Genomic DNA, 19294 nt, shown 5'->3' with positions numbered 1-19294 from the left:
TTCAAAATCCTTCCTAATTGTGTCAGCTCTTCCGGGCACAGTATCCTAACTGAGGTCTGGAGGAGGGTCTTAGTGGGAGGAGCCAGTGCACACCAGGTAGTCCTAAAGCTTTCTTTAGTTGTGCCCAGTCTCCTGCGGAGCCGCTAATCCCCATGGTCCTTACGGAGTCCCAGCATCCACTACGGACTACGAGAAATAGATTTACCGCTGAGTAAAATCTTATTATTTTTATTGTGTTGCCTTTTAGAATGTACTATTAAAATAAAAAATTGTTTTATATATATATATATATATATATATATATATCGCTAATGAATATTAATTGAATTAATTATCCAGGCTCGTCCATAAGTGATACTAGCAGCGCTCCCATCTTCCCTTTTGTTTCTGCTGAGGGGCATGGCTGTAGTTTCCATTCTGAGCACATATCTACCTATATCACATATGTTCAACAAGTCTGAAGATGAACGAATTAGGGAATAATTATTTAAATAAACAGTGGACACAAAACAAAGTTCAAACATATTTATTTATATAAAATTCATTGACAAAGACCTTAAAAAAAAATCTGCATTATGTACAGCAATATTGCACAAAAAAAAAAAAAAGTGTCAATTACCCTGGCAAAAGTAATCAGTGCAAAACACAAAGCCAGGGACAATTGTTTAATATCAAAAATGCTACATGTACACTGGGTCCTATGGAAAGACATTAGTGATTAGAATAAGGCTCTCTCATAGCATGGGTACTAAAAGTGAAAATGGAGAGTAACAATTCAGATATTGGGAGGGTATTCCCCGCTATGTTGTGAAAAGTGCCTACAATCTCTGAAATTTCCCAGAGACCATGAGAAGCATTGAAAAGAGAACAAGGGATTATGGAGTCGTGTTCCAGGTAAAGCATGTTTGATGTAAGCGTTTCCTTCTAACAGTGGCAATGTGGATTCTCTGGTGCTTATTCACGTAAATTTGTTTTATAACCTGGAATAATGTGAAGATTCTATGGGGTATAACATTCTATCATTAGCCGGAAGGGTCAACCCCTCCCCTTTTGGAAATTACAGATTTATTCAGCTGCTGTGCACAATGCAGACCAATACATTAACATGGTCACATGAAATGAGAAATTCTTGGCTGGAAACGGTTTTGAAATATTTAAACAATTTATGAAGTGAAATTAATGAGGTACTGTATAGTAATTGCATTGTAAAGACTTCCACCCAACAACATGAAGAGTTAGCTGACACAGCTGGTTAACAAGTCAAGTAAGCATGGAGATACTTTACTGCAAGGTGAAAGTGCTGCTAAATGCTACAACGCTATTAAAATAGAAGATTCCGACACACTTTAGTATAATACACCTGGTACCCAGTTATGCAGCTGCACACATCACAGATTTACACAGTTTGACAACAGTGCCTTAAACAATTCATTAACAGATATTTAAAAAAGAATGGGACAAAGGGGATAATGCTATAAAAGTTGCGTCAAGAAGAAAAAACACTTTTATCCCACCTTCCTTATTTCTAAAACAGACACTTTACCCTTGCTTTCAGATCTGAACAGTAAAGAACATCTTTGACACTTAAAAAAAAAAACCTTTTAAATGCCAATAATACCATGTCCCGTTTAAAAAGAAAAACGAAAAAAATTACACCTTTGAATGCGGATAAACATTTTTCAAAGTCACAATACATTAAGATTTTTGGGGGGAATATTCCTCATTTGGTGTATTGTGTGTGGTTAATAACTTGTACACATTAAATAAAGCTTGCGCAGACAGACAGTAACGGTTTGCCTAAACATAAAAAGTGCAATTATTCTGAGTAGTCAAATAGGATTGAATTCATCAGATTCAGTCCAAAATAATACACAAGGGGGAAAATGAAGCCTTGGAGTGAAGCAGATTAACAGAATATGGATAATTTTCTGCATGAATGAACAAGTGTTCTAGGCTAGTGTAGAAGTAGTGCAAAATAGGGTCATACTAGTAGAGAACAGAGTTGGGTTTGTGTAGTTACTCTATGGGGCCTGATGATAGTTACTGTCGGCAAGAGGCTCAAGGGACAAATATTAATGTTTCACCCACCACTGGAAGGGTTATTAGTAGTAATCAGTCATCGCTGATCAAAGTTATAATATTGTATATTAAACAGCACAACAGATATACATACATACATACATAGATAGATATGTGGGCTGCAACTTACAGGAGTCTCCAACCGTACGGTTATACCAGCCTCAGTAATTCTTATGCAAGTTCAACTTCCACAAATTTACTGTGTATTCTATCCTTGTCATGGCAAAAGTGCAATGGGAGTCAAAGAAAAATTAATTAAAAAAAAAAAAAAGTGACCATGTAACGGGAAATAGAAGCGAGTAGTACAGTACAAAGAAGTGGCAGTACAGCAACTTATATTACTGCCCAAGCAGGATAGTCACAAAACCCAGCAGAGTGGGAGAGAGCACGCACGGTTCAAAATAAAATTACACAGTAAATTAAATAACGTGAATGACTTAAATATACAAATATCTTTAAAAAAAAAAAAAAAAAGGTACAAAGAAGCAAATTACAGGTAATTTACACTATGTACAAACTACTTTTCTTAACATTCCCTGACATAAGTGGCAGCAACATGACATGCTACTTGCCATTTTGACAGCGAAAACTATAGGGAAAATGAAAAGGACTTTTACTTAAATTATTGTCACATTTAACTGTTTAAATGTCAAGCAGGACATTGTTGAATGTGGACAATAAATAAGGAAATGGACTCCGCAGCCAGCCATATTCTATAGACCTCCATAATGGGCGGGAGCAGAGGCTATGCTGTTTCCAGCATTCCCGCAGTGTCACGGTGCGATGCTGAAAGAGGCAGTCAACTGCAATTCTGTATACACCATGGTAACTTAAGCAGAGGTCTTTCTGGGATTCATTTCTCCTTTAAGTAAAAGTAAAGAGGACACTGACTGAACACAAGAATTTGGCTCAGGTAAAACTGAATATATACACTATATTACAGCAACACATTTCGGCAGGCCCAATGCCTTGGGAATCACAGACTACTTGTTATTTCCCTGAGAAACGGGAAAACCAGTCGCAAAAGCATACAAAAAATATACTTCATAAAGCAAAAGAGAGCGAAGCTATGCAGTTCTGGGAAAACATTTCTATGTGGATAGATTCAGCCTGCTCTATGTCACACTACATAGGAGACCATAGTCATCGATGATATTCTGCAACATGTCACAGCTCTGATTATTGCATTAGTTATGCATAGATTGGTATTTGTAGGTCTGACATAACATTCTTAAGTACGGTGTTCCAGTAATGGCATGAGACCATATGCAGAGTGCTCTATATACAGGTCATGGATAGCAGGGGTGACTTCTAATATCCATACTCTACAGTTAGGGTGCTTTCCTCCGTATAATACATGAGGCAGAACTCCGAGATTATACAGGTTTAACAGGAGTTCCTATATAAGCCTAATTTGCGTATTATAATATAAATCTCTAATAGCACCAAAGTAGAACAAAACCCAAACAACTGCACTATATAACCAATGTATATACATAATGAAAACACACTGTAGTTGCGACATTAACAATACTTTAACTTCTCCCCGTTATTCATCATTTCACAACGGTCTGCAACCACCATAGTTCCATGGACACTAAAGGATGTGGCCCATTACAGCTGGTCATCGATATTGGGTCATTTTATAAAATGTGGAGGTAACAGGCTACTTGGCACTTAACCTTTAAGGCACTGAGAAATGTACATTGTAAAGAGTTGGTGTGGAGTATCCTAGGACCTGTGCAGAGATTCTAACAGAACGGAATAACTAATGGCACTCTATACCATATGTATAAATGACACGTTACTCCAGGTAAAAGCACAAGTGCTTTGGGAACCCGACTCTACAATGTCATGGAATCCCAAGTTAGACGAGGTAAAGCAGAACCCTAAAATATCTTTGGTTATTTAAAGTTTAAAAAACAAAACAAAAAAGGCACATATATCCATGGGCAAATAATGCTACACGTCAGTGGGAAACAGGAAGCATATTCTGTACCACCCCTCATAATAACCCATGACCTCTCAGGGGATCTAATATAACAATCACACCCTCATTAATCTGCAACCGTGTAAATAGATCTCTAAAGCGTTTTAAGTCTGACATAGATCTTTTCTTTGGTGAAAGGAAAAGTTAATCAGTGATCAGCATTGTCAATCTATCAATTACAAAAGGGAAAATCTGGTTGCCAAGACAGAAATCTGTTATAATAATGGTGCTAGGTTTAGTGGCCACATACTGCTGTAGACAGCAGTCTAGCGTCCAAGGGGTACATTTACTAAAGCTTCTAAAAAAAGAATTGGTGATGTTGTCCATAACAACCAATCAGATGATGTCTATTAATTTCTCTCTATTGCCTTTTCTCTGTTTTAGAAGCTTTGGTAAATTTACCCCTAAGGCTTCACATTCGGGGGCTAAATGTAATAAGCTTGTATGTTGCAGAAAGTGCAGATGTTAACACTATTTATTTAAAAAGGAAGGCCAAACATGGTTTTGTAATAAAAAAATAGAACTAAAAATAAAGTTGCAGATTTAAAATTTACAACTGAAATCCCCAAAGCACTTTAACTTTCACCATTACATCTGACACTCAACGAGTGTTAAACCTACAAGACCTTTTACTTGTTTATGTAAAACTATACTGAATACAGTAGAATTTATTAGAATTGTGCTTCTATAGCAGTCTTGTAAAACTGTCTAGTGGCCAACTGTAGGCTGTTCCATCAACAGGGCTATGGTTTAGTTCTTGCATAGTATCTAGGCTTTTGTGCAGTTAAAAGGAAATTCAGCCATCAATATGTAGTCCAAGTAATGTTAGTAATAGAAGAAGCTTAGAAGTGTGTTCTGCACACGGGAGACATCAATGCTGAAGGCTCACAATGGGGGCAGTTGTATTAAGTCTGGAGAAGTGATAAACCAGTGATAAGTGCAAGGTAATAGCACATCAGCCAAACAGCTCCAATATGTAAATTGACAGTTAGGATCTGATTGGCTGCTGCGTTATCACTGTTTTATCACTTCTCCAGGCTTAATACATCTGCCCCAATGTCCCTTAGAATGCAGCACTAGGCCTAGTCACCACTGGGAGACATTTCCGAGACTAATCATCCACAAGGCACCACTTCCTAGTGAATTGGCTGCATTTTTCTTAACACTGGCTAAAGCACGTGACATAACTGCCTTGATATGTGTAAGTTACAGGTCTACAATAAGATTGAGCTGCTACTATAATGAATGTATACTCAATTCTAGACTCCACCGAGGGACTTGTATATAAATGGATTGCATATTTAAAAAGAAAGGGTAGCTTAGCAGGGTGGTCTTCAGTTTGCCGACTGTTGGGATCCCGACACTTTTTCCCTCTTGGGGGTCCACGACCCTCCTGGAGGGAGAATAGATAGCGTGGGGCACGCAACGCGGTGAGCCCGCAAGGGGCTCATTTGCGCTCACCAAGCTGTCAGTATGCCGGCGGTTGGGATTCCGGTGCCGGTAAGCTGGCCGCCGGCATACCCTACTACACCCACCTAGCAAACCCTTCTTAAGACTATCACTGCAAAGGAATATCTATTTCACTGACAATACTGATCACTGGTATAAATGTGGAGTATTTACCAACACTGCTCTAAAGTGCAAATGTACAGTAACCTGTGACAACCAATCAGCAATTAGCGTTTATTTGTTTAGTGCAAGTAAGACATTAATGCAAATGTCTGATTAGTTGCTGTGGTTTTTGTGCAGACTTGCAATTTTTTTTTTTTTTTAGCAGAATTAGTAAATATCCCTCAAAGAAAGAAGGGAAATCTCTATGGATTCTGTATAAAAAGTGTGCTCGTGCGTGAGTAATCATTAAAGACTGTGCTTGTGAATTTCACATACTATGCAGATACACTGGTAACCCCACCTTAAACAAAAAAACTGTTTTATGGGTAAAAAAAAAAAAAAAAAAGTTAAAATAAGGCATGTAACAGCAGGTGAGCAAATGGCACACGTCAGACCTTTGGCAGGTTACATGGACAGATTATAATGATATCCCTAATAGAGCATAACTAATTTGGGAACAGGTGTTCCACAATTTCACTGGGACAGATTCTATAATGGCCTGCCTGCATACGGTAGAGGGAATGTTTTGTATAGAGATCTGCACACTAGATCAATATACAAATATAACATTTACTTACAAAGCCTAATCCTTACACCCTTTGCTGTAGGACGTGCTACTGCCATTTCATTACTAAGGACTAAAACTGGGACTGATCTTAGATTATATGGCTAGTGCAAAGTTTGGAGACCTCATAAGAAACTCATGTTCTGAATTAAAGGACCACTAAAAACTAAAAATACAATTTGCCCCATCTAAATGATCTGCTAACAACGGAATATACTTTCTATACCGTGACAGAGCTTTTTAAATATGGTATTGTACTTACATCTCCTGTGTGGCCGGAGAACAAGCACTTTGGGACCAAAAGTTATCTGCAATATCTTCATTTATACAAGCTCTTGATGCACGTGCATTATTTCTATTTCCAATTTATATTTTACATTTAGTGGTCCTTTAACATGATTTAGAAGGTCTAGATCCCAATAGAAAGCTACTGGTCCCATGAACATAGACATGTTCCTTTATATCTTATAAAGGCTTTTACCATATACATAATTATCTTCTATGTAATTGCGGAAAAGGGGGGGGGGGGGGGGGGACAATATTGTGGTTAGCCCTAAAACAGAGAACTACAAGCTTGCTGTAAACATAGCTGGCAGAGGACATGGGTTACCCAGCGAGGCAATGCAGCAAAAAGTGAAACTGTGAGAAAGCTCAGTCTCTTCCACCGACCCATCCTATAAAACACAGGGTGCTGGCCAGCTCACCAGATCAATATTCAGATTGGGGATCCTTCTGGGAAAACAAAACAATCCTCAGAAAAGCCATATGGCAATGAAGACAGGAGTAACTGGGAGAACAGGAGCACCAAGACTGGGATGCTAGTATAAGGTGTTGTCCCATCATGCCACATCTCACATTTGCTTTGTACAAAGTAAGGCAGCTGTGTGGATCCAAAAGGCTCAATTACCACAATATCCACAGGTCTTTGGAGATGGATATATATTTCAGTAGATATGAAAGTTTGAAGAATCTTATATATACACAAAATATAAAATCTCTACTCTATAAAATATTGTCAGAAAAATCCATCCATTTCTGAAGCTTAAAATCCATGATGCCAGTTGTTCTGTCCCATTAAGCTTTCATCTGGTAAATGTATTTCTGCATACTGATTATGAATCGGAAGACGTCCAATGTTCTCCATAACATCTTTTCCAGATGTTGATGTGAGTTGCATAGTATAGGAAGCTGTCTCAGTGGCTGTGTGCAAGAGTCCTTCATTTGTGAAATAATAACCTCCTTCAAAGCCACTGAAGTCTCCATATGAGCCGTATGATATAACGCAACACACGCAAGATAATCACTTGGTCGTTGGCCACGGCTCTGCGTCGATTGTCAAGAAGAACCTGGAATTACAGAACAATACAATATTATGGAATATTTTAACATCTTCCAATCACATTCAAGAACTGGTAAAGTGCATTGACTATCAAACAGCAAACCTAGTTTAGCAATCACTGTAGGCTTAATCTGCTGCACAGACTCTGTGCAGAGTGGCAGAATCATTGTTCTCTTTAGTCACGTCCAGTTTTTCGGCATTTGGGTCACAAATTATTTCTGGCTATACATCAACCATGTTGGGAGATACCCACATAATAGGCCAATTGTGGTTTCAATCAATTTTGAATTTAACTAAAAAAACAAAACAAAACCATCTGAGTTTATTCACGTCTCATCTATGTTGAAATGTAAAGAAAGATTAATAAACTGTGTGCAAATGTTGTTGTTTGTCGAAGTGCTTTGAACTGTGTTTATGCCGGGCATATACGGCAGATCAAATGCCTGTCAGGCAGTTAGGCATTTTTTTGTGCCACAGACAATCTCTCACAGTGTATGTCACATGATATCTGCGCTCCGCCCCCAGGGAGGACACCTTTCCCCGTTCCTTCCCATGTGAAGTAAGAGGGGAAATGTCCATCTCTCGGCCGCAGTAGGGCACACACTGCCTGATGCAGCCGACTGGGTACTTAGAAAATATTGCATCGGAGGGACAAACTGGACAATCCGGCATCCCCGACCAATCGATAAATTCAGATTGGTGGGCCACATACACGCTGCAATTATCTGGGTGATCTGCTGATATTTAACGGATCAGCCAGATAATTGTATTATGTATGCTCAACATAATGTTAGGATAAAACCAAAACACAACAGCTAAACACTAGGGGTGGACGGACTGTACCAAATATAGTAAGAACTACCAATCTGCTCAACTAAGTAAATTCCTGTCTGGCATTAAATGTAGCAGGTACTGTTGAAGAGGCTACCTCGAAAATAAGGGGTGTGGTTCATAGGGTCTACAGTGTCTAGGTCAACCACTATTAGTTGACAGTGACTAGGTCGACACCCAAAATAGGCAGTCATGAACAAGGTCAACATTATTATTTTTATTTTTTCGGTGTCACTTTCTTCGTAGAGTGACCGTGAATCCCAATTAGTGCAGTGTCCCCTCGCATGGCTCGCTATGCTTCAGGTTACCGTTCCCAATTGTAGTCCATGAGGACAGTAAAGTATGAAAAAGTAAAAAAAAAAAAGTTAAATAAAATTGTGAAAACTCAGGTCGACCTTTTGTCATGTCGGCCTAGAACATGTCAACATAATGACCATGTCGACATAGAAACCCTGTCAACCTAATGCATGTCGACCAATAGTGGTCAACCAAATGACTGTCGATCTAAGTGTGGTCGACATGTTCTAGGTAGACAGGTCAAAATTAGCTTTTCACAATTTTTTTTCTTTTTCATACTTAACCATCCACGTGGACTACAATTGGGAATAGTAAGCTGTGCAGAGTGCAGCGAGGCACCTTGCCCGCACGGTGAACTAACTGGGGTTCCCGGTCACTGTACGGAGAAAATGACACAAAAACTCCCCCCCCAAAAAAACCTTTTAACCTGTCTACCTGGAACATGTCGGCCTAGAAACCCTGTCGACCAATAGTGGTCGACCCTCCATACCGCACCCAGACCAGATACCCAAAATAAGAGGCATTCTGATCACTACATTTTTTTTAACCTTTGGGACAATGTTTGGGATGTTATAGTCTTGCTTCCTTACTCACCACAGCTAATGCCAGTTTCCACATGCTAGATTACCTGCAATGCTACTGTAATCTTTTGTGGTAATGCAAGAGGATACAAAGTGCCTATATTATATATTTGCACACTTACCCTGCTATTTTACCACTGCTGTAAATCTGGTTGTGAAACCTTCATCACCCATGGGCCTCACTTTACCAGTGTGTAGAGGAATATTATAGACACCTTTTACAGGCTTTTGGGGTATATGGAATAGACATTACGGAGAATGGCCTTATGTGGTGGTGTTGCCCAACGCCATCTACCCTTCTGTCTCAATTCTCTGCTGAAGGGTATGGCAAAAGAGGTATCCTTTTCTATACTTTCTGGGCCTCCCTTTGACCAGTTGTCATTCTTTCTACATTTTCGATATAATGGGGCGTCCCTACCTCCCCTCCTCTGTGGCTTACAATACAGAATGTGTTAGCCACACAGGGCCAGTAGGAAAAAAAGGTGCGATGACTATCTGGAGACATTCCACTGTTGGAAGCCATGGATTGGCCTACAGGTCTGGTACAGATATAAATATGTAATGATGGAAGGCTTTAGACTGTAGAGAAAGTTATGTACAAATAACCTACGACGTACTGCGTGCAAGTCAGTGGGTTAATAAAATCAACAATCAAAAGGTCACCAAATGGGTCCATGGGCACTCATAAAATAAAAAACAGATAAAACATACATAGTGTAATATGTTTAGTACATATATTTCATAACAGAAGCAGTATTAGATAAGTCTCGTACCCAAAGCAATGGTCTACTATGAATGAGTAGACAACAGCGTGTGATAGGGGATAGGCATACTTGATAGAAATCAATTCCACTCGTCACTCCTCCACTCTGGTGTCCCCTCCTCAATAAGAATCATATGTGGAAAGGGAAGCCTCCAATAGTGGCACACCGTTGAGTAAGAGACATTAAATAAAAAACAAAACAAAAGAAACTGGTTGGTCTCTCACCGAATGAAATGGTCTACCAGGCAAGTAGACTTTAACAGCATGGGTGAAAATATCCCTCCTGGCTCCTCCACGCTGGTGTCCCTTCCTCAATGCAAATAATAAAAAGAAGGGAAGCACTCCCAATAGTGTCACACCGTTTTAATAAAGCAAAAACATATAAAAACAAACAGGTATTAATTGGTCTATCACCAAATGGAATGGTCTACCGAACAAGTAGACGACTTTAACACCATGGGTAAAGATGTTAATGCAACCAGGTGTCCCCGAAATCCGCCGTCCAGACCAAATGGCAGTCCTCCAACCATCCCTCTTGTTAAAAGGCCCTATTTCCAACACTCACTGGTGTCTTTTTCAAGGCATTTTCACCCATGCTGTTGAAGTCTACTTGCCTGGTAGACCATTCAGTTTCTTTCTGTTATTTAATATCTCTTACTCAACGGTGTGACACTATTGGAGGCTTCCCTTCTTTCCACATATTATTCTTATTGAGGAGGGGACACCAGAGTGGAGGAGTGACGAGTGGAATTGATGTCTATCAAGTACACCTATCACACACTGCTGTCTACTCATTCATAGTAGACCACTGGTTTGGGTACGAGACTTATCCAATACTGCTTATGTTACGAAATATAGGTTATAAACATATGTTTTTATTTTATGAGCGCCCATGGACCCATTTGGTGACCTTTTGACTGTTGAAACTTGTGTAAGGTGCCACTTGTTTTTCCATTTGGGATTAAGGAGCAGTCTGATTTAGCGCACTTTATTTTATCTTTTTTTATCTTTGTACCATTGGTTAATAAAAATAGGATTTGAAATACCTACCGGTAAATCCTTTTCTCCTAGTCCGTAGAGGATGCTGGGGTCCACTTCAGTGCCATGGGGTATAGACTGTTCCGCAGGAGCCATGGGCACTTTAAGACTTTTCAAGGGTGTGAACTGGCTCCTCCCTATATGCCCCTCCTCCAGACCTCAGTTATAGGAACTGTGCCCAGGGAGACAGACATTTCGAGGAAAGGATTTACTTTTATACTAATGGTGAGATTCATACCAGCTCACACCTCAACCATGCTGCACAACATGGCATTCAACATGACACACGCCAACAGGCATGAACCATTTACAGCAACAAGCTGAAAACAAATGAAACACAACTTGTGTAACTATAAAGAACAAAACTGCAGGTAAAGTATGCACTGGGTCAGGTGCCCAGCATCCTCTATGGACTAGGAGAAAAGGATTTACCGGTAGGTATTAAATTTCTATTTTCTCATCCGTCCTAGAGGATGCTGGGGTCCACTTCAGTACCATGGGGTTATACCAAAGCTCCAGTACGGGCGGGAGAGTGCGGATGACTGCAGCACAGATTGGCCGATGAGGACCTCAAGTTTGGTCAAAGTGTCAAACTTATAAAAATGTAGCAAATGTGTTTGACCCTGACCAAGTAGCCGCTCGGCAAAGTTGTAAAGCCGAGACGCCCCGGGCAGCCGCCCAGGATGAGCCCACCTTCCTAGTAGAATGGGGCTTCACCGACTTCAGTATCGGCAATCCTGCCGTAGAATGAGCGTGCTGAATTGTACCTCTGATCCAGCGCGCAATAGTCTGCCTAGAAGCAGGACACCCAATCTTGTTGGGAGCATACAGGACAAACAGAGCCTCTGTTTTCCGTATCCGAGCTGTTCTTGCGACATAAATCTTCAAAGCTCTAACCACATCTAGAGACTTTGACTCAGTGAAAGTGTCAGTAGCCACTGGTACCACAATAGGTTGGTTTATGTGGAAAGATTAAACCACCTTTGGAAGAAAATGTTGTCGAGTTCTCAACTCTGCCCTATCTTCATGGAAGATCAGGTAAGGGCTCTTGTGAGACAAGGCCCCCAACTCAGACACCCGCCTTGCGGATGCCAAGCCAAAAGCATCACCACTTTCCAAGTGAGAAACTTCAATTCTATCTCCTGCAGAGGTTCAAACCAATTTGATTGAAGGAACTGCAACACCACATTAAGGTCCCATGGTACCACTGGAGGCTGGATGTGCAGAACCCCTTTCACGAACGTCTGAAATTCTGGAAAGAAGGCCATTTGTTTTTGAAAGAAAACTGATAAGGCCGAAATCTGGACCTTGACTGACCCCAATCTAAGGCCCGCATCCACACCAGCCTGCAGAAAATGGAGAAAACGTCCCAACTCAAACTCTTCCGTAGGAGCCTTCTTGGATTCACACCAAGACACACATTTTCTCCAAATACGGTGGTAATGTTTAGACGTTACTCCTTTCCTGGCCTGAATAAGAGTGGGGATGACTTCCTTGGGAATACCCTTCCGGGCTAGGATCCGGCGCTCAACAGCCATGCCGTCAAACGTAGCTGCGGTAAGTCTTGATACATGCACGGCCCCTGCTGCAGCAGGTCCTCGCGAGGAGGAAGAGGCCGAGGATCTTCTATGAGCAACTCCTGAAGATCTGGATACCAAGCCCTCCTTGGCCAGTCTGGGGCAATGAAGATTGCTCACACTCTTGTTCTTATTATTTTGAGAACTTTTGGAATCAGTGGAAGTGGAGGGAAAACATATACCGACCGAAACACCCACTGGGTCACCAGTGCATCCACTGCTATTGCTTGAGGGTCTCTCGGCCTGGAACAATATCTCTGAAGCTTCTTGTTTAGACGAGATGCCATCATGTCTACTTGAGGAACTCCCCCAAAGACTTGTCACCTCTGCGAAGACTTCTTGGTGGAGGCCCCACTCTCCTGGATGGAGATCGTGTCTGCTGAGGAAGTCTGCTTCCCAGTTGTCCACTCCCGGAATGAAAATTGCTGACAGAGCTCTTACATGCCTTTCTGCCCAGAGGAGAATCCTGGTCACCTCTGCCATTGCTGCTCTGCTTCTCATTCCGCCTTGCCTGTTTATGTACGCAATTGCTGTTACATTGTCCGACTGGATCTGCACGGGATGATCTTGAAGAAGATGTACCGCTTGTAGAAGGCCGTTGTAAATGGCTCTCAATTCCAGAACGTTTCTGTGAAGGCAGGCTTCCTGACTTGACCATTTTCCTTGGAAGCTTTCCCCCTGTGTGACAGCTCCCCAGCCTCGGAGACTTGCATCCGTGGTTACCAGGACCCAGTCCTGTATCCCGAACCTGCGTCCCTCTAGTAGGTGAGAACTGTGTAGCCACCACAGGAGCGAAATCCTCGCTTTGGATGACAGGATTATCTTCCGGTACATGTGTAGGTGGGATCCGGACCACTTGCCCAACAGGTCCCACTGGAATACTCTGGCATGAAATCGGCCAAACTGTATGGCCTCGTAGGCCGCTACCATTTTCCCCAACAACCGAATGCATTGATGGATCGACACGCTTGTTGGTTTCAATATTTGTTTGACCATTTTCTGGATTTCCAGAGCCTTTTCCACCGGAAGAAATACTCTCTGTACTTCTGTGTCCAGAATCATCCCTAAAAAGGACAATCTTGTCGTTGGTTCCAACTGCGACTTTGGAAATTTCATGATCCAACCGGGTTGTTGCAGTATTGACAGGGAGAGTGCGATGTTCTGCACCAACTGTTCCCTGGATCTCGCTTTTATCAGGAGATCGTCCAGATAAGGAATTATATTGACTCCTTTTTGACGAAGGAGGACCATCATCTCCGCCATCACCTTGGTGAATACCCTCGGTGCCGTGGAGAGACCGAATGGCAACGTCTGGAACTGGTAATGGCAATCCTGTACTGCGAATCTCAGATAAGCTTGGTGAGGATAAATGGGAACATGCAAGTAAGCACTATTTGTAAGACCCATGGGTCTAGGCCCGATTGAATCCAACTTTGACTAAAAAGCTTCAGACGTGCTCCCACCGGAGCGGACTTCCGCAAGGGAGCCACAGCGTCATGCTGCAGATTTGGCAGAAGTCGGGGTTGACTTCTGCTCCTGGGATCCTGGAGACGCTGCGGATTTCTTTCCTTTTCCCCTTCCCCTACCTGCAAAGAAGGGGGAACCTTTGGGCTTTTTGTATTTGTTGGGCCGTAAGGACTGCATGTGAGAGTGATGTGTCTTTTTCACCGATGCAGGAGCATAAGGCAAGAATGTCGACTTACCTGCGGTAGCCGCCGAGACTAACGCATCCAGCCCATCACCAAATAAGGCCTCACCTTTATACAGGAGAGCCTCCATATTTCTTTTGGAATATGCATCAGCATTCCACTGGCGAATCCACAATGCCCTCCGAGCCGATACTGCCATGGTAGCAGCTGTAGAACCCAAGAGTCCAATATCCTTCATAGCTTCCAGCATGTATGCGGCAGCGTCTTTGATATTACCTAACGTTAGGAGTATCTTGTCTCTATCAATCGTGTCAATTTCCGATGACAAGTTATCTGACCATTTTTCAATAGCACGACTCACCCACGCGCAAGCAATGGTGGGCCTGTGCAGCGTACCATTGGCCACATAGATTTTAACGTAGTCTCCATTTTGCGGTCTGCCGGCTCCTTTAGTGAAGCCGTCCCAGGTGCAGGGAGAATCACCTTTTTTGTTAACCTTGACAGTGCACTTTCTAACACCGGAGGTGACTCCCATCTTTTCCTGTCCTCTAAAGGAAAAGGATAAGCAATCTGAATCCTTTTGGGAATATGAAATTTCTTTTCACGATTCACCCACACTCCCTCAAAAAGAGTATTTAGCTCGTGGGAAGAAGGGAAAGTTACCTTACATTTCTTTTCCTTATAGAAATAAGCCTTCTCCTGAGGTACAGAAGGGGCTTCTGTAACTTCTAAAACCTCCTTTATAGAAACAATCATATATTGTATGTTTTTTGCCAATTTATGATCTATCTCCCTGGAGTTAATATCGTCGACACAAGAATCAGAGTCCGTGTCGGTATCAGTATGTACAATGTTTGCAAACGGTCTATTATGTGACCCAGAGGGGTCGTCTGCGGAGTAGTCAGCAGAACCCTGAAAAATCACATCTTCAACTGATTTTCTCCAGCTTTCTGCACGAGACTCAGACTTATCTAATCTCCTACTGATATGATTCACACTATCACGTATTTCTTTCACCCATTCAGGCTCGTGGTGTGCCGGCAGCGCCACCACATTAAAACTCTGTCCCTAAAATGGCTCCCTCAGGGGAAGAACTCCCTGCCTCAGACATGTCACACACGTGCACTAACACACCACAGACACTCCGGGACTTATAGGGGACAGACCCACAGTAAAATCTGTCAGAAGGACACAGATAGGAGCAGCCAGTTCACAAACCCAGCGCCAGTAACACAATGCCTGTGAAACATAAAATGCCCACTGACATACCAAGCACCAATTTCACTGTGCCCCCCCCCCCCACCCGTTTTGCACCCTGATACTTGCATTCAGTAGTGGAGGAGGACCAGCGTAGTCTCTGCAGCCTGAGGAGAGAGAGAAAATGGCGCTGAGCAGTGTGCTGGCTGACTGAGGAGGAAGCTCTGCCCCCGCAATGGCGCGTTTCTCCTCAGAGATTCTGACATTATTATTTATACTGGCAGGGGTAGGGCTGTGCCTCGGCATCTTATGCCCCCTTTTCACCAGTTTTATAAGTTTTCATGCTGCCCAGGGCGCCCCCCACGCCCTGCAGTGCCTGTGTTGTGTGGGCAGTATGGCGTGCTGCGCTCCCGCCAGCCGCACGGTACCTTTAGCAGTCACCTTGATTGAAGATCTGTCTTCTAACACTCGCCTATCTTCTGACTTCTGGTTCTGCAAGGAGGGTGACGGCGTGCTGTGAGAGTGAGCATCTAGGCACAGCTAGCGTTCAGTACCCTTCAGGAGCTAATGGTGTCCTGTCAGCCAGAAGCAGAGCCATGGAACTCTTTAGGAAGTTGGTTCCTACTTCTGCCCCCTCAGTCCCACGAAGCAGAGAGACTGTTGCCAGCAGTTCTCCCTGAAAATAAAAAAACCTAACTAAGTATTTTCAGAGAAACTCAGTAGAGCTCCCCTGGAGTGCATCCAGTCTGCCTGGGCACATTTCTAAAACGGAGGTCTGGAGGATGGGGATAGAGGGAGGAGCCAGTTCACACCGTTGAAAAGTCTTAAAGTGCCCATGGCTCCTGCGGAAGTCTATACCCCATGGTACTGAAGTGGACCCCAGCATCCTCTAGGACGTATGAGAAATCAGCCCTTCGTAGTTTGCTTGTTTTTTCCCTAAGTACATTTCATTTTCTGACACTTGCATTTAGTGACCGTACCATAAGAATGATCATCTAATTCATGTAGGAAATACGTATTTGGGTCCTGTGAGGATATTATTTAGCAATAAATCAATGCCCCTCCTATTTCAGAGTTTCTCATCTTATCAACCCATTGTGAGGACACATGAAAGACAAACTAACTAGGTAAATGAGATGGACCCACCACAGCCAGGTGAGAAACTTCTTACACCTCTTCCTCTGCGTTATTTACTAAATTCCAGATTGTCCTCACTTTAATCTATTGGAAATGGGTCTTTAGCATAATACTCTAATTACTGCACACATTGGGGTTGCTGCATAGTTAGGCGTGTGTCTGTTTGCAGAGCTAGTTTCTGTATTCTCCGGAAAAAGCGTACATACAGTAAGCACAGGCCATGCAAACTGTACTTTCCAGTTGTGTCTCCCCGATGACAAGAGATCCTCTATGCAAATTTAGGGTGACTTTTGTGCAGATTCTCTGACAAAATATGTATTCCTTCGAGTGTGTATATACTTAAGTTCTAATTCTACAACAGGATAGCAAGTGCAGTTACAGTTTCATTAATGACCTGTTTATAATGCGTTTCCACCATCGATTGTTACACATTCCACTGCAGAACATTTGAGGGGAGAGGCAAGCAGCCAAAGCCCGTTTATCCATACGTACTGGACAAGAGTAAATCTTTTCACTTTAGGATCTGGCTAAAAGATGGCAAACAGTGCACATGAGTGATCAGTATGAGACTTTTATTAGACCTGTTATTCCATGTGGGAATACAAACAGTCAGTTCAGATTTTGACTTAATAACTGTGTCCAACAATATATAATCTGGCCACACAGTCCTAGTGCTAAACAGTGTATGGTGACACCTGGCCAACGCAACCTTTGGGTAAAGCATCTAGAAAGCCCTATGGCTGGGCATGTCGAGTCATTACAGCAGTATGCACTGTGTGGGTCACCACACATTTAACAATTATGCCAACACTTTTAGGGGCATTCAATTGTTTATGGCTGCACAAATTAAGGTCTGCCCGACTGAGCAATTAAATTGTCTGCTGTTTGGGCACCCAAACGGCACTCATCGCATCACACCCATTAGGTTAGACAGTTCTAGCGATTTGCGTGGCTAAATGCAGTGCTTTTTGGCATGACAAGCACGATAATTAATGGCCGCCTATAGCAGTCGTGCCCAAGATAAGCAACAATTTAATTACTTTGTCGGGTGCCCCTTACTTAGTGCTGCAAAAAAATCAAACACATAGTAATGAAGCTTCATTAACACCATTTACTGATGAATAGGGAGCCATGTTTTTATGAATACGATTAATTGTGCACCAACAATTGTGGTGATAAGTATTACTCCAGATGTAAATATCACTTTGCAAAAAAAACAACAAAAAAAAACAGTGAGACTACTGGGCCCTACTCACTGGCCGAGGTGCCCGACGGCCGATACGGCCGACGAGCGACCCGGCGGCGGGGGGGGGGGCAGTGACGGGGGGAGTGAAGCTTCTTCACTCCCCCCGTCACCCGGCTCCATAGACGTGCAGGCAAATATGGACGAGATCGTCCATATTGGCCTGCATGCACAGCCGACGGGAGATCAGCGATGAACGAGCGCGGGGCCGCGCATCGTTCATCGCTGGAGTCTCCACACTGAAAGATATGAACGAGATCTCGTTCATTTATGAACGAGATCGTTCATATCTTTCAAAATATCGGCCAGTGTGTAGGGCCCATACCACGTGTGGAGCCTACTGGGCTGAAAAATAAGAATTTACTTACCGATAATTCTATTTCTCGGAGTCCGTAGTGGATGCTGGGGTTCCTGAAAGGACCATGGGGGATAGCGGCTCCGCAGGAGACAGGGCACAAAAAAGTAAAGCTTTACTAGGTCAGGTGGTGTGCACTGGCTCCTCCCCCCATGACCCTCCTCCAGACTCCAGTTAGGTACTGTGCCCGGACGAGCATACACAATAAGGGAGGCATTTTGAATCCCGGGTAAGACTCATACCAGCCACACCAATCACACCGTACAACTTGTGATCTAAACCCAGTTAACAGTATGACAACAGAAAGGGCCTCTTAAAGATGGCTCCTTAACAATAACCCGAATTAGTTAACAATAACTATGTACAAGTATTGCAGATAATCCGCACTTGGGATGGGCGCCCAGCATCCACTACGGACTCCGAGAAATAGAATTATCGGTAAGTAAATTCTTATTTTCTCTATCGTCCTAAGTGGATGCTGGGGTTCCTGAAAGGACCATGGGGATTATACCAAAGCTCCCAAACGGGCGGGAGAGTGCGGATGACTCTGCAGCACCGAATGAGAGAACTCCAGGTCCTCCTTTGCCAGGGTATCAAATTTGTAAAATTTTACAAACGTGTTCTCCCCCGACCACGTAGCTGCTCGGCAGAGTTGTAATGCCGAGACCCCTCGGGCAGCCGCCCAAGATGAGCCCACCTTCCTTGTGGAGTGGGCTTTTACAGTTTTAGGCTGTGGCAGGCCTGCCACAGAATGTGCAAGTTGAATTGTGTTACAAATCCAACGAGCAATCGACTGCTTAGAAGCAGGTGCGCCCAACTTGTTGGGTGCATACAATATAAACAGCGAGTCAGATTTTCTGACTCCAGCCGTCCTTGCAATGTATATTTTTAAGGCTCTGACAACGTCCAACAACTTGGAGTCCTCCAAGTCGCTAGTGGCCGCAGGCACCACAATAGGTTGGTTCAGATGAAATGCTGATACCACTTTAGGGAGAAAATGCGGACGAGTCCGCAGTTCTGCCCTATCCGAATGGAAGATTAG

General features: G+C 42.9%; 1 protein-coding gene and 1 long non-coding RNA gene across 9 annotated transcripts in view; one reads left to right on the top strand and one right to left on the bottom strand.

The window, feature by feature from the left end:
* The window catches only part of LOC134910261 (uncharacterized), a 1286324-nt gene that overhangs the window by 1160334 nt on the left and 106696 nt on the right, over positions 1–19294 (top strand). For both annotated transcript variants that reach the window (XR_010176155.1, XR_010176156.1), the window contains exon 9: positions 16591–16672. This is a non-coding gene — a long non-coding RNA (uncharacterized LOC134910261). The remainder of the gene's footprint in view (positions 1–16590; positions 16673–19294) is intronic.
* BCL2L11 (BCL2 like 11) overlaps positions 511–19294 on the bottom strand; it is a 57169-nt gene continuing 38385 nt past the window's right edge. For 4 of the 7 annotated variants that reach the window (XM_063918090.1, XM_063918092.1, XM_063918094.1 and 1 more), the window contains exons 4-5: positions 17049–17181; positions 7686–7877 (exon numbers count right to left, since the gene is read on the bottom strand). In XM_063918090.1, coding sequence (XP_063774160.1) covers positions 17053–17181 — 129 coding nt within the window. In that variant the 3' untranslated portion in view covers positions 7686–7877; positions 17049–17052. Of the gene's footprint in view, positions 7592–7684; positions 7878–17048; positions 17182–19294 lie in introns of those variants that run through there. The other 3 variants (XM_063918095.1, XM_063918089.1, XM_063918096.1) reach the window with 3 other exon arrangements.

The sequence above is a fragment of the Pseudophryne corroboree genome, chromosome 4 (genome assembly GCF_028390025.1).
Source record: "Pseudophryne corroboree isolate aPseCor3 chromosome 4, aPseCor3.hap2, whole genome shotgun sequence".
NCBI classification, from domain to species: Eukaryota; Metazoa; Chordata; class Amphibia; order Anura; family Myobatrachidae; genus Pseudophryne; species Pseudophryne corroboree.
Note: the sequence above shows the minus strand (reverse complement) of the source record. Positions and strands in the feature narration are given on the sequence as shown.